General features: G+C 49.1%; 1 protein-coding gene across 4 annotated transcripts in view; it reads left to right on the top strand.

Moving 5' to 3' along the window:
- Positions 1-21,542, top strand: part of rnf123 (ring finger protein 123) — a 108,891-nt gene that overhangs the window by 65,458 nt on the left and 21,891 nt on the right. For all 4 annotated transcript variants that reach the window (XM_085353627.1, XM_085353626.1, XM_085353624.1 and 1 more), the window contains exons 37-38: positions 1,240-1,463; positions 14,986-15,080. In XM_085353627.1, coding sequence (XP_085209753.1) covers positions 1,240-1,463; positions 14,986-15,080 — 319 coding nt within the window. The remainder of the gene's footprint in view (positions 1-1,239; positions 1,464-14,985; positions 15,081-21,542) is intronic.

Genomic DNA, 21,542 nt, shown 5'->3' with positions numbered 1-21,542 from the left:
CCGTGGAGGGGGGGCGTGTCGAGAGGCTGAAAAGATAAGGTCACGGGCGGTTTTACAGGGAAATGTCACCATGCTTCCCTCAGAGATCATCCTGTGAGGGACTCTACCCAGTTTGCTCACCGCTGAGCAACGAGCCAACATCTGCATCCAAACAAGAGGGGAAGTGACCGCTTCTGTTTTTCACTTTAAAAGCTTATTTTGGCGCCCTGAGTCACAGCGGCTAGTGCTGCATGTTTGATTCTGCAGATTTTTGCCCCCTGTGAAAAATAAAGCCTCAAATCAGAAGAAGTATTTCACTCCCTGGTATAATTCTCAAACACCTATCAAGCACCTATAAATACCTAAAGCAGATGACTCGTAAGCTGGAGAGGAAATAGCGTGTCACAAATTTAGAAGATCATCATTTAGCCTGGAGAAATAGTTTGCTGCTTTCTTATAAAGCAACCATCTCCAACCTTCCTTTCATATCAAACATCCTTGAAAGAGTAGTTGTCAAACAGCTAACAGATCATCGGCAGAGGTTTATTTGAAGAGTTTCAGTCAGGTTTCAGAGCTCAGCACAGAAACAGCTTTAGTGAAGGTTACAAATGATCTTCTTATGGCCTCTGACAGTGGACTCATCTCTGTGCTTGTCCTGCTAGACCTCAGTGCAGCGTTCGATACTGTCGACCATAATATCCTATTAGAGCGATTAGAACATGCTGTAGGTATTACAGGTACTGCACTGCAGTGGTTTGTATCATATCTATCTAATAGACTCCAGTTTGTGCATGTAAATGGAGAGTCCTCTTCACACACTGAGGTTAATTATGGAGTTCCACAGGGTTCAGTGCTAGGACCAATTCTGTTTACATTATACATGCTTCCCTTAGGCAGCATCATTAGAAGACATAGCATACATTTACACTGCTATGCTGATGACACCCAGCTCTATCTGTCCATGAAGCCAGATAACACACACCAATGAGTTAAACTGCAGGAATGTCTTAAAGACATAAAGACCTGGATGGCCGCTAACTTTCTGCTTCTTAATTCAGATCAAACTGAGGTTATTGTACTCGGCCCTGAAAAGCTTAGAAATATGGTATCTAACCAGATTCTTCCTCTGGATGGCATTACCTTGGCCTCCAGTAACGCTGTGAGGAACCACAGTGACACACACACACACACACACACACACACACTGTGTGTGTTCACAGCCGCAGGTCTGACCTCAGCCGGTGCTCTCTCTCCTCTCAGGGTATCCCGAGCTGCCTCCGTCCTGCTGTCCGACCCCTGCTTCCAGCTCCACTCCATCCAGCACCTCCTGGGAGAAGGAGGCGAGTCCTCCAGCTCCTCGGCAGCCGTGGCCTCCAGCGTGCGTCCTGCGGTGGGCTCTCTGGGGTCGTCTGTGGCTGCCCCTGTCCCGTCGGCCGCTGGAAACTCGGGATCCTCAGAGCGCAAACACTTCTCCCTGCACGCATGTGAGTAGATGATCTTTGGTGGCTTTGGTGGGCGTGGTTACCAAGGTGGGGAAAATGTGACCGGTGGTAGCTGCAGATTTGTGCTTAGTAGGAAGTGATGTCACACACTGCTGTCATCTCTATGAGACACACTCCAGCCTCCGACCCAGCTGTCAGGGTGCATTGTGGGTAGAGCTACATGTACAGGACAGCTTCAGGCCTGGAGTCAGACCAAACAAACGTGTGCATGCAGTAAATAATTCCCTGTGCTTTTGCTGTCGGGATTACGGTCAGGGTGAGCAGCCAGGGAAAGGGTTACGTCAACTAGATGTCCCCACAAGATATGAATATCCGCCGTGTGTGTGTGTGTGTGTGTGTGTGTGTGTGTGTGAGAGTGAATGGGCACCTCCCACACGTGTGAATGCGAGCGTCTTGCTTTGTGGTGGGAGCAGGAAGCTGTCTGCCTGCTGCTGTAATATTCACAATAACAGGTGGAGTATTGGAGTGAGTGTAAACACGCTGATGCCAGCAGCGCTCCAGAGCGAGATCAGCTGGTCCCTCTGATGTGGTCGGAGGTGGAGGCCTTCCTGAATCAGTGTGTGTTTGTCTTCACAGTGATGTGAGATCCTGAAAATAAAAAGATTCCCCCGGTCCTGGTTTCTGCTTCACCATCTGAGTGTGGAGCAGGCTGCAGGGGCCTGTAGCTGTGGGCTCGCTGCTCGTCTGTGATTGGAGATCGGGCTGCAGGGGCAGCTTCTCTTGTGCTGGAGTCTCGTTATGCTGGGCAGACACTGTGCGATTTTTTTCAGTCGCGCGATTCAGCTCCTGCTCAAACTGCACGATTGACTCGCAGGGGTTAGAGGTTCATAGGTCACGATGCAGGTCTCACACTATACGGCCCGATGCTCTGATGCGACCTGAGTGCTCACACTGTGCCTCCATAACATGAAGGTTATAACAGAGAATCTGTCGCTCGCTCTCCCTCTCTGTCTCTCACTCACACAGACACACCACCACCAACTTTGCTAAATTGCTAATGAAAAACATGATCAGGCAGCTGTGATTGAGCAGCATGTAAATCCAACTGTGTGACAAACTGCGGTGACACCCTCACGACCAAGCGATTGATGATCGGGAGCTGGTCGTGAGGTGTTAATCGCGTCTCGTTAACCCACATATACTACACGACGCACGATGAAGTCCAAAACGGTCACACGACTCAAAAATCGGCTCAAAATGGGCCAAAAATCGCACAGTGTGAGCCCAGCATTACTCTGAGGGCGTGCGAGGACAGAAACACGATGTTTGGTTTGTGCTTTCAGACTGAATCAGCTGGATGCTGCGCCAAGCGTGTGCTTTGGAAACGAGCCTGTAATGTTATTTGGACCTCAGAGTAATTGTGTTTGTGCTGCAGTGGCTTCTGTCATGATCACAGAGCTGTGAGTGCAGCTCAGAGGACAAACACTGCCTCTCGCTGCCACGCTTCATGTTTCAGGCAGCTTTGCTTTGCTCGATGTGCAGCGCTCCGACTCACCGGCCTTCGGGCTGTTTGCTGTGATGTTGGATTACAGCTGATAACTGATAACACTTTTCCTCTCTGCTGTTAGTGAGGCACAGGGTGCTGCAGGGCAGAGACAGAAGGAGAGCAGCAGGAGTGAAGGGGAAGCTTTAAAGATGGCAGTGAGACCTGCTGTGGCGGTGTGCAGAGCTGCTGAGGGTGAAGTCTGAAGCTGACAGCCTGAGAGCTGGAGGCGCGCTGGCGCTGGAACCTGCAACACGTACGTGAAGGCGGTGTTTCGCTGTCGTCACTGAATCGGCGTGTGACTCTGTGGTAACATCACCCACCTCCTGACATGCAGTCGCAGAAAACGCCTGTGGCCTTATAGTGGAGCTCGCCACAGGGGATGGCCCAGTCGTTGTGACATCCTTATCCGTTGCCACAGCAATGCAGACAGTTTCCATGACCACGATGTGTGTCATCATGTAGAGGATATGTGCCTGGAAGGGAGGTGTCAAAATTAAATATCTGTCCCGAGATTATTGTAGCCAGAAAACATCAAAACGACACCGGGCCTTACCGAGCTCCCATAACCTGATTCTGGAATAACCTGAAATATTCTGGAATAAGGTCAGATACATGAAATAATCGGGATTAACCAGACATAAACACGACAGCCTGAATTGTAAAATAAACTGATACCTGCTGGAGTTAACATGAAGTCCTATAGAAACAGAATCTTTTTAACTGAGATGATGAAACTAGTTTAAACGCGATCACTGATGTCATTTACAGCTCCTCAGTGTGCCACAATGACACGCAGGGTCAGGTTAAAGGTTAAAGGTGCTAATACGTCTCTCAGCTGACAAACACCCTGCACGGCTGTGGGTCACCTCAGAATCAGAGAGACTTTATTTATCCCCACTTAACAAACAACAGAGCAGCACGATGTTGAAGATGAGGACAATAAGAACAGGCGATAAGAGTGAGATAATAAATACACAGTTAATACAGTTTTAAAATTAAAGAGACTGAAAGATGAATAAATAACTGTAAGTGACTAAAAGAATAAAGTGTCGGTTGTATAAGAAGAGAGTAGTTTATGTTTCTGGTCTCATCGGCTGGAGTTAAAAAGCAGAGCTGCTTTGGGGACAAAGGTGGCGCTCCTCCTCCGCTCAGTCCTGCAGGAAATGCAGCGGAGGCGTCGCCCAGAGGGGAGCCATTGAAATGCGGGGTGAAGAATGTGAGAGGGGTCGCTGATGATTTTGGCTGCCTGTCTGAGGCCTGTTGGCTGAAAACCTGCCAGAGTTCTGACAGGCCAATGACTGTAGAGCACGCTGATGCAGTGCGCTGCAGTCTGTTCCTGTATGAAGGCTGAAGGAGGGAACCAGCAGCTGATGGAGAAGGTCGTGATGCTTTCCAGGAAGGCGTAGTAAAAAGTCATCATGATGGGGGTGCTGACTCCAAAGGAGTTTCCTAAGGAGGTGTAGCCGTTGGTGGCACCTCCTGAGAATCTCCTCTGTGTTGGCAGAGAATCTCAGGAGGTTGTCAAAGATGGTTCGCAGGTATTTGTGCTCCTCAGCTACCTCCGCTGGCTTCCCGTGGATGGTGGTGGTGACTGAAGCAGCCAGATCCCTCTGCCTGCTTGAGAAGGTCACCACCATCTCTTTGGTTTTGCTCACATTCAGTTCAAGTTTGAGCTGTCACACCACTCTACAAACTCCTGCAGAGCAGGCCCGTGGTGTTGTGAGGGCCTGACAGCAGTGACAGGAGAACTGTGTCGTCAGCATATTTCACCAGGTGACAGAGCTGTGTGGATCTGCAGTCATCAGCGTAGAGGATGAAGAGCAGGGGGGAGAGCACACAGCCCTGGGGGGAGCCAGTGCAGGTGGAACGGAGAGAAGAAAGAGAGCTGTTGACCCAAACTTTCTGAGTCCTGTTGGTCAAAAAGTCCAATATCCACAGGATCAGCTGATCATCAGGTGAAATCGGGAGGAAAGTTTAGTGGGCAGGATGTGAGGCTGCAGAGTGTCGAAGGCTGATGAGAAACCAGCAAAGTCTGGTGGAGGAGTCAGGGAGCTCCAGACGTTTGTGGATGCAGTCCAAGATGAAGAGTTTTGCATCATCGACACCTCTGCGTGCACGGTAAGGAAACTGCAGGGTCCATCAGGGGGTCAGTTGCTCTTACAATGTGCTGTTTTATGATCAGGTCAGCCACTAATCAGAAGGTCGGTGGTTCGATCCCAGGCTGCCTCCTGCATGCCAAATATCCTTGGGCAAGATACTAACCCCGTGTTTGCCTACTGGTGGTGGTCAGAGGGCCCGGTGGCGCCAGTGTCCGCCTCGCCTCTGTCAGTGCGCCCCAGGGTGGCTGTGGCTACAATGTAGCTTGCCATCACCAGTGTGTGAATGTGTGTGTGAATGGGTGGATGACTGAATGTAGTGTAAAGCGCTTTGGGGTCCTATGGACTAGAAAAGCGCTATACAAATGCAGGCCATTTACCATTTACCATGTTGTCCGTCTCAAACCTGGTGTAGAAAGCGTTGAGGTCGTCAGGGAGGGAGGAGGGGTTGCTGCCCTCCACCTCAATGGTTCTGGAGGTGGTGACCGCAGCATTCACAGAGGCCATGGTTTTGAGGCCCTGCCAGGCTGAGTGGAGGTCCCCATGTTTTTATACATGTCCGTGAGCAGCAGCTCAGAGTGGGCGTGGACGTGCCGGTTCACCCTGTGACAGACAATGAGCAGTTCATCACACACCTGCTGAACACCTGAACAAGCAGAACACTGAATGTCTCTGCTCCAGAGCTCAGCGCCCTGAAACAGAAGTACCTGCTGCAAGCTCCTATCGTGACAGAGGCACGGCGCGAACACGCAGAGCAAACAGACGACGACATGAATGAGAGGGTAAACAGGAGGTGATAAAGACGGAGCATCGATGCAGCAGAGGGAGGAGCTGCGTGGACAGCTGCGATGTGCTCGTCTGTCTGTAAGAGGAGTAATGTTCACCCTGCCAGCTGCCCCGGGCCCCAGATTGGCTCCCGGCAGGGGGTCTGTGACAACATGAGCCTCTGGATGCTCTGACCTCTGACCTCAGTGAAAACAGGAAGTTAATTTTAGTCCTCTCAGAGTCACAGAGAGCAGGAAGCAGGGCGGGGCTACTAGTGATTTACTGGTCAAAGGTTGATGAAGGTGATGATGACGATGAGCTGGGTCATGTGCAGCCTCGCCGGCTGACCTTCATCTGTGCGAGCAGGTTAACGATGATGATCTGTGGTAACGTGATAGAGAGCGCACACCATGCTGTTCCCAGTACAGAGCTGCACACACACAGGATTATTCATGGCACCAGGGAAACCCGAGCAGTCAGCTCATTGATCAGCGATCAGCATTATTGATGGCAGGGCTCGGTCTGAGCAGCGTGGGCGGTCCGAAGCTCCTGCAGACTGCGTGAGACGTCGTAGTGAAGCAGAGCTCGGAGCTTCCTCGGTGCTGGCTGGATCGTGCAGATGTTTCAGCACCGCTGCGTCTCACACTGATGCTGTGATTCATGAGGTGGAGGTGCTGTGGGCTCTGCAGCTGATTCTCTCTGAAACGCTGAAAGGTTATTTTGGCATCTGTCACTCTTCCTTCATCCCTGCCCATCTTCTCTCGTCCATCCTGCATCTTTCCTGCCTGTCCCGTGGCTTCTCCTCTCCGTCTCCATCCTGAGTCGCCTATTTCAGCTTTTCCTCCGCCCTGATGCGTCGGTCCCGTCTGCAGGCCCAAATCAGCCTCTGCTTTATCAGATATTTGCTGTAGCAGCTCGGCAGGGGTACCTAATAAAGTGGTGCGTGATACAGATCTGTGTGCGTGTGTCACAAAGTGGCAGAGATATTTGTTAGACCAGCAGCAACCATAACCACATACCAGGAACGACAAACGTGCTCATGTTGGAATAAACATCGTTTACTGCTCGTTTGTCGCCTGTAGATGAACTGACGTGGTGGAGTTACTCTACATGAATATTCAGGTTCAATGTAATTTGATTACAGAAGTGATCAAGACACAGTGATAGTGGGAGGAGCCAGGACACTCGGTTTTCCTCTTTCAAAGGTGATCAGAGAAATATCCAGATGTCATCAGCTCCGTGATCCATGCTACACCTGTCCTCACCTGTCCTCCTCCCGTTTCCTCTGATCGTAACTTTGTGTTTCAAGCCTCCCCCCCCCCCCCCCACCCACACACACACACACACACACACACACACACACACACACACACACACACACACACACACACACACACCTTCCCTGAAAGCATGTGTGTGCTCACATGTGTGTTACATGTTTGTTTCATGTGTGTTAATGTGAGTTGTGGTCCATGCTGTGTGGTGCTGGGCATGCTGGGTTGACTACTCTGTGTTTTGTGGGTTTGTGCGGGTGGAGGCCGTTAATCTCTGGATGTTTTATGGATGAGAGCAAAGCGCAGCGTCGGTGATGTGCGTCTCATTAACATCAGACTGTTTACGCCGTGCTGCAGATTTATTTAGCCAATTAGACTCTGCAGAAGAACAACAACTGTATGTGTCTGTGTGTGTGTGTGTGTGTGTGTGTGTGTGTGTGTGTCTGTGTGTGTGTGTGTGTGTGTGTGTGTGTCTGTGTGTGTGTCTGTGTGTGTGTGTGTGTGTGTGTGTGTGTGTGTGTCTGTGTGTGTGTCTGTGTGTGTGTGCGTGTGTGTGTGCGTGTCTGTGTGTGCGTGCGTGTGAGTGTGTGTGTGTGTGTGTCTGTGTGTGTGTGTCTGTGTGTGTGTGTGTGTGTGTGTGTGTGTGTGTGTGTCTGTGTGTGTGTCTGTGTGTGTGTGTGTGTCTGTGTGTGTGTGTGCGTGTCTGTCTGTGTGTGTGTGTGCGTGTCTGTGTGTGTGTGCGTGTGAGTGTGTGTGTGTGTGTGTGTGTGCGTGTGTGTCTGTGTGTGTGTGTGCGTGTGTGTGTGTGAGTGTGTGCGTTTGTGTGTGTGAGTGTGTGCGTGTGTGTGTGTGAGAGTGAGTGTGTGTGTGAGTGAGTGTGTGAGTGTGTCTGTGTGTGAGTGAGTGAGTGTGTGTGTGGTGTCTGCGATGAAGAGTTTGAGCACATGCCCCAGCTTCACTTCACTGGCTGCCATTTCTTTCAGAATTCATTCTAAGCTCTCCGCGGCGTCGCCCCGCCTCCTCTCTCTGAGCTGCTACAGCTTCACGCACCCACCCGCTCTCTCAGGTCAGCTGATCAGCTGCTCCTGCATGTACCCAGGACTGGGTAAACTTAGAGGAGATCGTGCTTTTGCTGTAGCAGCTCCCAAACTGTGGAAAGATCTCCCTTTAGAGATTAGACAGGCCTCGTCACCACCTGTTTTTAAGGTCACTCTTGAAAACCTACCTCTTTACCCTGACCTTTGACACCATGTGAGATGTTCGTTTATATTTTTTTAGTTTTATTTTAGTTGTTCATAGTTGATTCGATGCTGTTCTATCTTGTTTTCTTTTTAATATAGGGCTGTTTTAATTTTTATGTATTACGTGTTTCATTTATTCATTTATTTTTGCTGTTTTCTGTTATTCTATTGTTTTTAACTTATTTTCTGTACAGCACTTTGGTCCTGTGCTGGGTATTTTAAAGTTCTTTATAAATAAAATTGGATGGGATTGGAAGACCAGTGAGCACGTCAGCTGCAAACTAACATCAACAACAGTTCAGTGTTTAAGCTCCCTCAGGTCAGCAGCTCAGAGTTTATTTGGCTTTTATTTGTATGTTTCAATATTAATCAAATTGAACTGAGACAGAAAAATGTTTCAGAGTAAACACAGTGTGGTCCACCCCACGCCCCCCTTTAGACTCGCCCCTGTTGACGTCCATGTAAACCAGAGCGGCTGCCGTCAGCCTTCACCAAGCTGTCATTTAAACCTGTCAGAGTTCAGTTCGTCTGCGTACTTTAACACTCCTGGAGTTCAGATTGTTCTGTGTGTGACACAAACGGCAGTGGGCGGAGCTACAGAGTAGCTTCGATGGAGCTGCAGCCAGTAAAACCTCTGATGGTGAGATGAGATCAGAGGGCCTTTATTTGTCAGTTGCAGCTGCCACAACCGAGATGACAGACCTTGCCGACCGTACATATGACACACATCACATTGGGGAGACAGGTCAGGCTAGGTAGCAAGGAAAAAAACATGGAAATGTGTAACACAAAAGGGTAATACGGGAATGCACAGACGTCATCACACCATAACACAAAACACAGACAAGCAACATGGGAGAGTGTTCCGGTGTGTACAGCTGATCTGGGAGCGCTGCAATCTTCGATCGCGCCTCCAGCTGATCCGCTGTCCACATCGGATGGGAGGTAAGCGTTGGAGGAGGCGATGGTGGTGGTGATCACGGGACCAGCTGCTGTTCTCTCACCGTCTCGGTAACAGCTCCGCCTTTCCGCGGTGTGTAAATAGACTCCGCCTCCACGTTAAACTGCCAGCGTCATCATCGCTGCTGCTGTGTGCGTCATCCACTCGCTGCCCATAGATACGTTTGTACTGCAGGCCTGGCTTCAGTCGGTCAGTAAATGAAACGCAGCATTTCTGTTAATATTTTTTAATATTGAGTTATTCCAATCACTCGAAGACTGGTTGCAGCGCTACACACACACACACACACACACACACACACACACACACTCACTCTCTGGTATCTTGGCGTGCTCCCATCAGGACGCCCTGGGTCAGTGCGTGAGTGCATCGTTGGTGCCATCTGTTGCGATTCTCAGAGTTTGTGTTGGGACTCAGAGTTTTGATGTGTGGAGCTCCCGGGCCTGCCTCGAGTTTCAGAGGTTGTTGACTGATTGTTAATTCTAATTCCTGGCGCTTCCGTTACCCCTGTGTTTCTTGTGTTTCATGTGTCCCCTGTGTTTCTTGTGTTTCATGTGTCCCCTGTGTTTCATGTGTCCCCTGTGTTTCATGTGTCCCCTGTGTTTCTTGTGTTTCATGTGTCCCCTGTGTTTCTTGTGTTTCATGTGTCCCCTGTGTTTCATGTGTGTCTCGTGCTTCATGTGTTTCATGTGTGTCTCGTGCTTCATGTGTTTCATGTGTGTCTCGTGCTTCATGTGTTTCATGTGTCCCCTGTGTTTCTTGTGTTTCTTGTGTTTCCTGTGTCCCTTGTGTTTCATGTGTCCCTTGTGTTTCATGTGTCCCTTGTGTTTCATGTGTCCCTTGTGTTTCATGTGTCCCTTGTGTTTCCTGTGTTTCATGTGTCCCCTGTGTTTCATGTGTCCCCTGTGTTTCATGTGTCCCCTGTTTCATGTGTTTCATGTGTCCCCTGTGTTTCTTGTGTCCCTTGTTTCTTGTGTTTCATGTGTCCCGTGTTTCTTGTGCCCCCTGTTTCATGTGTCCCCTGTGTTTCATGTGTTTCTTGTGTTTCATGTGTCCCCTGTGTCCCCTGTGTTTCATGTGTCCCCTGTGTTTCTTGTGTCCCCTGTGTTTCATGTGTCCCCTGTGTTTCTTGTGTCCCCTGTGTTTCATGTGTCCCCTGTGTTTCTTGTGTTTCATGTGTCCCCTGTGTTTCTTGTGTTTCTTGTGTCCCCTGTGTCCCTTGTGTTTCTTGTGTCCCCTGTGTTTCATGTGTCCCCTGTGTTTCTTGTGTTTCATGTGTCCCCTGTGTCCCATGTGTCCCCTGTGTTTCTTGTGTCCCCTGTGTTTCATGTGTCCCATGTGTCCCCTGTGTTTCATGTGTTCCATGTGTCCCCTGTGTTTCTTGTTTCTTGTGTTTCATGTGTCCCCTGTGTTTCTTGTATTTCTTGTGTCCCCTGTTTCTTGTGTTTCATGTGTCCCCTGTTTCTTGTGTTTCATGTGTCCCCTGTTTCTTGTGTTTCATGTGTCCCCTGTGTTTCATGTGTTTCTTGTGCCCCCTGTGTTTCATGTGTTCCCTGTGTTTCATGTGTTTCTTGTGTTTCATGTGTCCCCTGTGTTTCATGTGTCCCCTGTGTTTCATGTGTCCCCTGTGTTTCATGTGTCCCCTGTGTTTCATGTGTCCCCTGTGTTTCATGTGTCCCATGTGTCCCCTGTGTCCCATGTGTCCCCTGTGTTTCATGTGTCCCCTGTGTTTCATGTGTCCCCTGTTTCATGTGTTTCATGTGTCCCCTGTGTTTCTTGTGTCCCTTGTTTCTTGTGTTTCATGTGTCCCCTGTTTCTTGTGCCCCCTGTTTCATGTGTCCCCTGTGTTTCATGTGTTTCTTGTGTTTCATGTGTCCCCTGTGTTTCTTGTGTTTCATGTGTCCCCTGTGTTTCTTGTGTCCCCTGTGTTTCTTGTGTCCCCTGTGTTTCTTGTGTCCCCTGTGTTTCTTGTGTTTCATGTGTCCCCTTTGTCCCTTGTGTTTCATGTGTCCCCTGTGTTTCTTGTGTTTCATGTGTCCCCTGTGTTTCATGTGTCCCCTGTGTCCCATGTGTCCCCTGTGTTTCTTGTGTCCCCTGTGTTTCATGTGTCCCATGTGTCCCCTGTGTTTCATGTGTTCCATGTGTCCCCTGTGTTTCTTGTTTCTTGTGTTTCATGTGTCCCCTGTGTTTCTTGTATTTCTTGTGTCCCCTGTTTCTTGTGTTTCATGTGTCCCCTGTTTCTTGTGTTTCATGTGTCCCCTGTTTCTTGTGTTTCATGTGTCCCCTGTTTCTTGTGTTTCATGTGTCCCCTGTGTTTCATGTGTTTCTTGTGCCCCCTGTGTTTCATGTGTCCCCTGTGTTTCATGTGTTTCTTGTGTTTCATGTGTCCCCTGTGTTTCTTGTGTTTCATGTGTTTCTTGTGTTTCTCGTGTCCCCTGTGTTTCTCGTGTCCCCTGTGTTTCTCGTGTCCCCTGTGTTTCTCGTGTCCCCTGTGTTTCTTGTGTTTCATGTGTCCCTTGTGTTTCTTGTGTTTCATGTGTCCCTTGTGTTTCATGTGTTTCTTGTGTTTCTTGTGTCCCCTTTGTCCCTTGTGTTTCTTGTGTCCCCTGTGTTTCATGTGTCCCCTGTGTCCCATGTGTCCCCTGTGTCCCATGTGTCCCCTGTGTTTCATGTGTCCCCTGTGTTTCATGTCTCCCCTGTGTTTCATGTGTCCCCTGTGTTTCTTGTGTCCCCTGTGTTTCTTGTGTCCCCTGTGTTTCATGTGTCCCCTGTGTTTCATGTGTCCCCTGTGTTTCATGTGTCCCATGTGTCCCCTGTGTTTCATGTGTCCCATGTGTCCCTTGTGTTTCTTGTGTCCCTTGTGTTCCTTGTGTCCCTTGTGTTTCTTGTGTCCCCTGTCCCCTGCCTCTGTCTCAGTGTTTGTTTTGTCCCTGACGTGTCGCTGCGTGTTCTCGGTGAGCCTGAGCCTTTGCCGTGTGGACCCTGGAGTCTGTGTGAGATTCCTGCCTCCCTGGTTTCTGCTTGTTGAACAGCATTCAGTGTTCAGGGCTCAGTGTTTGTTCCCGAGTCTGCAGGCTGCTGTTTGCTCGGGAGTCCACAGGACCAAGCCTCAAATCTGCTCATCCCGGGAGAAGCCACTGCTTCTGTTGGGGTGAGGAGGTGACAGCGACTCCATCATCATGGAATAAAGTCGAGCAGGAGCTCACCATCTGTGTGACGGGTGCTCGGCTGCTGCGCTCCGTCACACGCTGCTGCGTGTTGGGTGAAGCTTGGTTCCACCTTCAGGCCATCACCTATGGTCCTCTCTGGGAGGGACTGACAGAACGGACCACAGGTGACCGGCAGGTCATCACAATCCACCAGGAGGAGATAACCTGCTCCTGTCACTGCAAGGCAGCTCCACCTCAGAACAGGAGAATGGGTGGATGCTGGTTAATGTGAGCAGCTTCAGCGTCTGTTGGTGAAGAGACTGAGAGGAGAGCACATCCTCCACTGAGATCTTTCTTTGTCATTTTAAAAAGATCCGCATCAGCTCACAGATTCATCGGCTTCTCCGTCTCGCTCCACCTCGCACCAACTTTCATCACATGCAACCGCCAGCGTTCTCCTAATCTTACTGACGGCGTGCAGTCTTATGATCTGAGGTCTGTTGGAGCTAACTGTAAAGGGTCCTTCACACAACGGCTCCACCAATCAGCACGCTGAAGAAACGGGAACACAAACGTGTCCACGCAGAGTCACACAGCGAGGTGGCTCCTCGCAGGCAGCAGAGGCCTGTGATTGGACGGAGCTGCTTAAAGGCCCGCTCTGCGTCTGTCGTGTTCCAGGTGAAGGTTAGTTGGTTTATGGGAGATGATGTTTCTGATAAACCTCCAAACAGACCAGATCTGTAGGGCGCTGCCTGTGGATGCTGCAGACGGTCCATCTGTGTCTCAGGTTCTGGTGACGTCCTGCTGTGTCCTGCACACATCAGCTCTGCTGGTTGTAACGTTTCACTGCAGATCAACATGGCAGCCGTCCAAGCAGCCAGTCTCACAGCCTGCCCTCAGCTGAAAGAGGATCTGATTGCGGCGGGGGGGACAAATCGAAGGCCATAAAGTGAGAGGGTGTGGGGGTGAATAAATGGAGGGCAGGAGTTAAAGGAGAAGCTGTGCTCAGCATGTTCAGTCTGTGACTGCAAGCAGGAGTCACATCTGTGATGAACAGCTCAGAAATCAGAGTTTCAGTCTGGAGCACCAGCAATGTTTGTGGCTCCTCCTCAGAGCATGGAACAAACGCTCTGCTCATTCATGGAAGCCACAACGAGCCACTAAGTGCACTCGCGTCCATCTTTGCAGGGTAAGATGTGCCTGAAACCGCAGAGCTCCAACTGTCCTGAATCTCTGCAGCACGATTGGCTCATTAACCTCCTGATTTGGTTGCCTATTAGCTTGTTAGTTGCAGGGGTGGGACATAGATAACCATTCAGGTGGAGAGAAGCTGATGATTTACCATCGATCTGTGACCCCGCCCTTACCCGAGGCCACAGACGACAGCAGAAACGAGGCGTGGGTTTAACAAATCGATTTTAGTCTGAATAACGGGATATCGATCAATTAAGTCCTGGGTCGATTATTATTGGCAGAAACACCTGAATCTCAGCTTAAAGCTCACAAAACTATTTCAACAACCACCAAACAGCTAAAACAGTAAATGAGAGACGGTACAAACACGTGGACACAGAGCGTGGATCGTTCACCCGACGGCACGGACACGCCGTCGGACTGAAAGCCCGCAGCTCACAGGTTCTGATGCTGCAGTTTCGTCACTGTGACCAAAACTGACTGAACCAGCAGCACAAGAAGATCAAACTACGCTTCACGTTTGATAAACGTTGTATTTAATTCACTCTGACTTCCTGCACAGCTCCTGCTATGTTGATTCATGGTTTTTGATCGACTGCAGAATATTTTGCTTCATGTTTTTCTGTTGTGATGCTTACACCTCTGATGGTTATGCACTGATAAATGATCAGAATTATAACATTTCTGGCTGCCCGAGGCAAAAATCGAATGGGGACGTTCTGAATCATAACGGAGTAAGTTGTATAAACCAGAGATGATACTCAGCAGAAACGAGCTTCGTCTGGACGATGGCTCGGCTCTCAGCGAGTGTCCCCGCAGCCATTTCCTGCTTGGTGTTCATTAAACACACCGTGTGATTGGTTTGGTAGTTTGTTGGTAGGAGTTCTCTAAAAGTTCAGAGCGAGGCGGCTCAGAACGAAGTTCAGCAAAGTCAGGTTTTCTCTGTGTTCGCTGGTTCAATAAGTGCTCAAACCCAGAGACGGATTCACCGCGGTGGTTACCAGCCGGGCTCTCGGCTTCAGGCTCTCGCTGCTGCTGTTGTTTCTGAGGTGATGGAGAGTAATGTCCCGCCCTCAGCGCAGACTTACAGGAAGTACTTCAACATAATCCTGTAAGTTTTGGAAGGATCCTTTGACACTGCAAGCTCAGGCAAAATGAGATATTAGTTTCATGTCTTCAACGATCTGCATCACACCTGTACAGGTCACCTCTATGTTTACAAACTAACGACATCGCAGAGTTTAGTTTCCTGATGTTTTCACCACATCCAATCAGCTCTCCTTCCCTGCAGAGATCCTCAGATCAGCCCATGAACAGCCCTGTTTGTGTCCCCCACAGACACAGACTACATCAGTGAGGAGGAGAAGCACAGGGTGGAGCTGATGTTGGCCTTTCTCACCGAGGAGTCCAAGCAGGCTGCAGCCAGCACAGCTGTAAGTACACCTGCACCTGTCACACCTGTAAGCACACCAATGTAAAAAACATGGACGTGGCGATGTGACCCGTCGCTCACAGACCTGGTTATGGTTCTGCATCCACAGACTTCATGAGAGCCTCACACAGGCTCAGGTACCTGCTGTTACTGATATGTAACAGCAGCCATTAGGGCGGGGCCATATCATACCGTTCAGGGTAATATCAGTGTAATGTTGGGCAACGACAAGAAAATGAAACATGGCGATAGAATATGGGTAAAACGCACATGCGCAGTGCCTTTGTTTTCATACACACATGGCGGAAAAAGCATGGCGGCGACGGAGAATAAGAAGGGCGAAAGCGGATCGTTGAATGAAACGGATGAACCTGAACTGGTTTGTAAAAACGCTGCAGCTTCACTGGTGTGGAACTGGTTTAGCTTTCGACTCTCAGACACACAACAAAGCACTATTTTTGGTAGCGCATGCTAGCGGGCCGCCGTTATTACCGTGTTGTTTGGAAAATACGGCGCACTTAAAATCAATCCATTTTTCTGAAAGTCGACAGAGCCCCTTATAATCCCGTGTGCCTTATGTATGAACTCTGGTTGTGTTTACTGACCTCGAGACGATTTTATGTGCACGGCGCTCGAAAACCTGTCAGATGTTTCAGTACGACTTTGCTAAGCTACGAAGCCGCACCGCTTGATGGATTGTCGGAGCATTACGGCTATCGTAGGCGGGGCCTCGCGGAGTGATACGTGCTGTGCTTCAGCATAATGTTACCGTACTGTGTGTGTATAACCTCTTTAAGTTCTGTGGATATTATACATGGTTATGCTGAGGATGTGTCGGCCAGTTTCCACTGGAAATGTCTTTTGGTTAAACTGTCAGCGAGGAGTTTGCATTTGCACTGTTAAATGTTTATATAACTTTAATGCAGATAAAAAACAGCTGCTTGTTGAAGTGGAAATACATTGATGTTGTTTTGCACTAATAAAGTTGAGGAGTTGTAAAGTATTTTGTCTCGCGTCAGTTATATCGTCAGTTATATCGTTATCGCAAATTTTCAAACGTATATCGTGATAAATATTTTTGGCCATATCGCTCTGCTCTAGCAGCCCTATTATTGGTCACATGATTCATTAAAAATGCCCCAACACCGCACACACAGTGCAGTTCAGGTGAAGCTAGCAGACAGCTAGCAGCTACAGGCACCTGGGTCACCATCCACCTGTCAGTCACAGAGGCCACGCCCCTAAAAAAACTTTAAATATTGAGCTCTAAAAAGGATTTACTTGTTCAGGAAGTGAATTCTGTCCAATGTGGAGCTGCTAACAGCGGCGACACCACGAAGCCGCTTCTTCTTCTTCTGTTGCTATTAAGGTGGAGTTCTGGCAAATGCATGGGCTTGTCCTTTTATAGCGCCAAAGCACTTTCTGCTGCACCACCCACACACCACTCACAGAGCTTCCATCTATGCCTAAGTGCTGTCTAACACACACAGATGGACATTGGGAGGAGCTCGGGGTTCAGTGTCTGTGGTTATTGCTGCTGGTTCTGGGACGTGCGCGCTCTGCATGTTTGCATAAAGCAGGCGCAGTAAACTGTTAGAATAGAGACGTTGTGTTTGAGACGTTGGTATTTATTTATAGCTGCTGAGACTCTTTAAACCTGCTGATGCTGATTGTGCGCTCACAGGAAAACGCCGCTGCCTGTGTGAGGACTAAAGTAAACCTGAACACAACAGAAGGACCTCGCTGATCAATATATAATTAGTCTGTAATTAATAAGTGATGAAGCTGACCTGACCATAGCAGATTAAAAAGTTAAAGTTTGGAAAAACGTGATTGTGAGAGAAAGCCATTTCCTGCGAGGTGTCTGTTCGTCCTGCTCGCCGTCTCCGCGGAGAAACCCGATCCTGGACTCTCCCCGTTGTCTCCACCGCAGAGCTCGGCCGGCTGAAGTGGAGGATTTATTATTGATAAAGCAGGAGAAGCGCTGCGTGTAAATCACTTTCCTGCAAAGTCATGCTCAGAGAACCGGAAATGAAATAAGAGCCAAAATATTATTAGAAGCTGGTAATGAAAGCACAGCGTTCAGTCAGCCTTCAAAGACGGAGACACCGAGGACGTGAAAAATGGAAAAGAAAGCAGAGTGTAAGTGCCGCCTGAGGTGGATTTCCACAAACCCACTAATGGCTCTCTGCTCTCGTTCAGCTGCGAGTAGGAAATGACTTTTGCTAATGTGAAGTTATGCTGCTTGTTTGGAAAGTGTTCCTCAGTCCAGACACGCCGACAAATGTTAAGTGGTTTCAAGCTGCAGCGTGTTTTTCACCCAAAGCCTCGAAGTACACTCGTCTCCCAACAACACACACCTGAGAACGTCAGATATCTGATTACACACACACACACACACACACACACACACACACACCATTTACAAACCCAGCTCGGTCTGGCAGACGAGGCTAAACACTGTGAATATACAGCTGTGCCCAGATGTTTATATACACTCATCAGCATGAACGTCGGGCTTTAATTGCTCTGTTTCCAGGGTGAATGATTGTACAGCGACTTTAAAAAACAAGCTTGACACTGTTTGTATTTCCCTACGACGCTTTAATAAGTGGTGCTGAAGATGCTGCAGACGAGGTCTGTTATGGGGAGTGATGACTGCTGAAGGGTCCTCTTTACGGCACAAAAAGGATTTGTTTGGCAGCATTCGTCAGACTGACCGAAGTCCAAGGAACTCAGTGAAGATCTAAGAATCAAACCTGTAGGTTACAGGAGCTGGGAACGTGTCTGCAGAGACACGATCATCATTTCAAACAGCTGTACGTGAGTTTATCCAGATGTGCCGTCACATTGTAACCAGCTTCCTCGCGACGAGAGGAAATTGGTTAGGATGTTCAGGAACAATTGAGGAATAACCGAGACTCAAACCTGCCACGAAGCTTCCACGGTCAAGCCAGTTTTACGTCTGAGAGAGCGCCGACCAAGAAAGAAGCTGTCGCCCACGTGGGCGAGCCAGAGGCAGAAGAGGCTCGGGGCGGTAAAGGGAGACTGTGTGAAAACTCTGACGCTCCCGCTTCAACAGCAGAGGGTCTCCGGGCAGACCATCGCCGTCTTCGTTGTGGAGCGAGGCTACAAACCGCTGCTGTGTTTCTATGTGCCGCATCATTTCCTGTTAAACTCACAGGTCACGCTCGAGCCAGACACGAAGAAGTAACCGAAGCATTTTACACCAGATGTTTCTGAGAAATTCGAGATGTAAGCGCTTCACCCAGAAAAACCTTTTCAAGATTTATGTAACCACAACTTTGTATGATCGTTTAAACATTTATCAGGAGAACTACAAGTTCTTCTATTTTTAAAGAGTCTTTGCAGGCGCAGGATGTTTGAAGCATCTTATTCTGGGAACAGTGGGAGCGAGGCAGGTGTGGTCCCAGTTATCTCTGAGGACCAGACTAGACGCATGAACACGATCACAGAAAAGCTTCGATCGAAAGTTGTTTATGTGATCTGCAAACAGTCCCCACGTCTGTGACGCAGCCTCTCGGTTCATCAGCACGAGCACTCTGTGCAGGTACGGCCGCTGGGTCGCCGCCTCCTTCTGTTGGGGCAGGGCTACTTTCCGCTATAAACACGCCCCTTTCACACAGTGGCGCTTTCTTCAAAAACACTGTTTGCTGTCTGATCACAGCTCACCGAGGCCTGTTGTCATTCGCCGTCACACATTCACACTGAGAAGCACCAAAACAGAAAAATCACGTAGCACCCAGGCTTCCTCGTAGACCCCAAACAGGTGTGGAGGTGAGTCTGACTCTGGTCGTTCTTCATTTGTGTTGTTTGTAGAAACGCACCGCTCTCTCAGATGGCCCCGCCCCTCCCTGAGCCTGGGTCTGTGAGCGCTTTGCTCGTACGCAGTCATCTGATTGTTGGGTCTTTATAATAAAGAGCGCTTTGAGGCGACTGTGATTTGGCGCTAGATAAATAAAACTGTGTAGAATTGAACGTTGCAGTTTTTCCTGCGCGCTGTGTAATCCTGCAGGAATTTATTACCATCACAGAGCTTATCGAGCAGGATTACCCCGGTGCAGGGAGGGCGGGCACCACCTCTGCAACCTCCTCACAAAGAGTTACGTCTGTGGAATATGGTGCTTATCTCCGTGGCGATGCAGGTGGTTATTAGGTCAAAGGTCAAACCTTCATGGCTGATCGTTTTTCTGTGACTTTCAGTCTGGAGTGTGGAGCCTGTAAAACAGGAAACGAGCGAAGCACCAGTCAGCGGTTTTGCTTTCGGCGCCGACTTCCCGACACTTTGAAGCGTTTGCAGCAGATTGATCAGAGCACGTCCGGAGTTTTTACTTCACCTCAGAATAAGTGGAAAATCAGTCGCTGAGACAGGACATTATTCTCATTATTACGACACGCTGCGTGAGATAAAACGTGGTTTGGTCTGAGTGGACCTGAGCTTCCACAGAGAGGTGGGTTGGCACACGGCTGCTGGCTCTCTGATACTCACACCTAAGTCTTTGCAGCCGGAAGCAGCGATCGTTCTTTTCTTCTCGCGCGTCTTTAATGGCAGTGGAAACTTGTGTCATAATGGATGCTGACTTTCCAGGTTTCAGAAAGCCGCGGTTGCAGAGACGGCCTGACCCCAGCACAGCCCTGCAGACGCCACTTTCAGCTGCCCGTGTGAGATTAAATCATCAGGCTGTTTGAAAAGCTGTCAGGGCGGTTAGCTGCTGCTGTCCATCGATCGCTAAAGCACGCACGCACACACACACACACACACACACACACACACACACACTGACTGCTTTCTCTGTGTTTGCTGATGTTTGCCAGGACAGCACACAGGATGTCAGGGCAACCAGCTCCATGGAGATGGGTGTTAAAGCTCCAGTGATTATCCTCTGGATGGTGTGTGTGTGTGCGCGTGTGTGTGTGTGTGTGTGTGTGTGTGTGTGTGTGTGTGTGTGTGTGTGTGTGCGTGTGTGTGCGTGTGTGTGCGTGTGTGTGTGTGTGTGTGTGTGCGTGTGTGTGCGTGTGTGTGCGTGTGTGTGCGTGTGTGTGTGTGTGTGTGTGTGTGTGTGCGTGTGTGTGTGTGTGTGCGTGTGTGTGCGTGTGTGTGTGTGTGTGTGTGTGTGTGTGCGCGTGTGTGTGTGCGCGTGTGTGTGTGTGTGTGTGTGTGCGTGTGTGCGCGTGTGTGTGTGTGTGTGTGTGTGTTAAATCTGCAGTGTTTTACAGCTGAGAGCTGCTCAGGTTTGGACTTGATGTTCTGCCTGGTCGGTTTCGTCGTCACAGCGTGATTATGGTGTTTGATGTTCGTCTGTGAGAGGTCGTCACCCTGAACTGTGACTCACACGTAAAAAACACTGAAGAGTAAAAACCAGAGTGGAACGTGTTCAGTTTGAATCTTGACCAGTTTGATCAGGTTGGTCAGGACCAGTTTCCACCTGACTGAGTCACATGATTGTAACCAGTGACGCCCTAAAGAAAGCAAATAACAGTAAAACTAACTTATATTTGACGGTTTGTAGCCTTTGATGGTGTGATGCTAACTAGAACGTTATATCGTACGTATACAAACGTAAAGGAAACAAGCGAACAGCCGGGCTAACTGAAGCTAAACTGCAGGGAAACCACACTCGTCTCCAGTTTAGAGGAACCGTGTTTGCTCTGTGTTGGATGTTGCAGTTTTAACACCAAAGGCTTTCAGAACCTTCAACAGGTCGTGTATTACAGTGCACTGCTCAAAAGCACCACCAGAGGGCAGCCAGGTGAACGATGAGCAACATGAACCAACAGTGTTTACGGTGCTTTCTTCATCCTTCTGTATTTATCACCAAGTTATCTTCAAACAGTGAATAATGAGACACTTTGGGAAAAACTTTGATGGTTTTAGGACGACATCATGTTGTTTATGTGCAGCAGAGCTGCACTGAGTACTTTCAGCAGGACCTCTGTAATGGAGTAGTTTGCAGTGCAGTACTTCAGTTTGACTAAAGGAGGTGAAAATAAGCTAAAATCTTCTTGTGGTTTCTGTGTTTTCACCGACTGCAGACGAGCCTTCATCGTGACTCCGTCTGTGACGATCGCCTCCTTTCAAAGTAAAATAAGACTTTAAACAGTAAGTCTGTGTCTGTACTTGAGCTTTGTAGGAAACTTTATTTACAAATGTACATTATAATTTAACAAAAACTAACAACGACACATCCTGGTGTGTCATGAAGTCAGAGGCTGACATTTCTTTCAGCTAACGATCCGATCAGCCCGACATCCTGTCTGCGTTTATATTTACACGTCAGCCAGCTCGCCGTTACAACCGCCGATCCTGATTGGTGGAGCAGCGTCAGAGGAATAACAAGGATTTCATATTCTGCTCACAGGAATTTTCACGTTTCCTCGCCTCCTTCACGCGCCACCGGCTGCCTGAACTTTGACCTTTCCAGCAGAGACGCCGTGTGTTTCG

Source organism: Diplotaxodon limnothrissa, linkage group LG5, assembly GCF_057381915.1.
Source record: "Diplotaxodon limnothrissa isolate DT_005_m linkage group LG5, D_limnothrissa_male_GT1.1, whole genome shotgun sequence".
Taxonomy (NCBI): domain Eukaryota; kingdom Metazoa; phylum Chordata; class Actinopteri; order Cichliformes; family Cichlidae; genus Diplotaxodon; species Diplotaxodon limnothrissa.
This window is presented reverse-complemented; position numbering and strand designations above follow the sequence as displayed.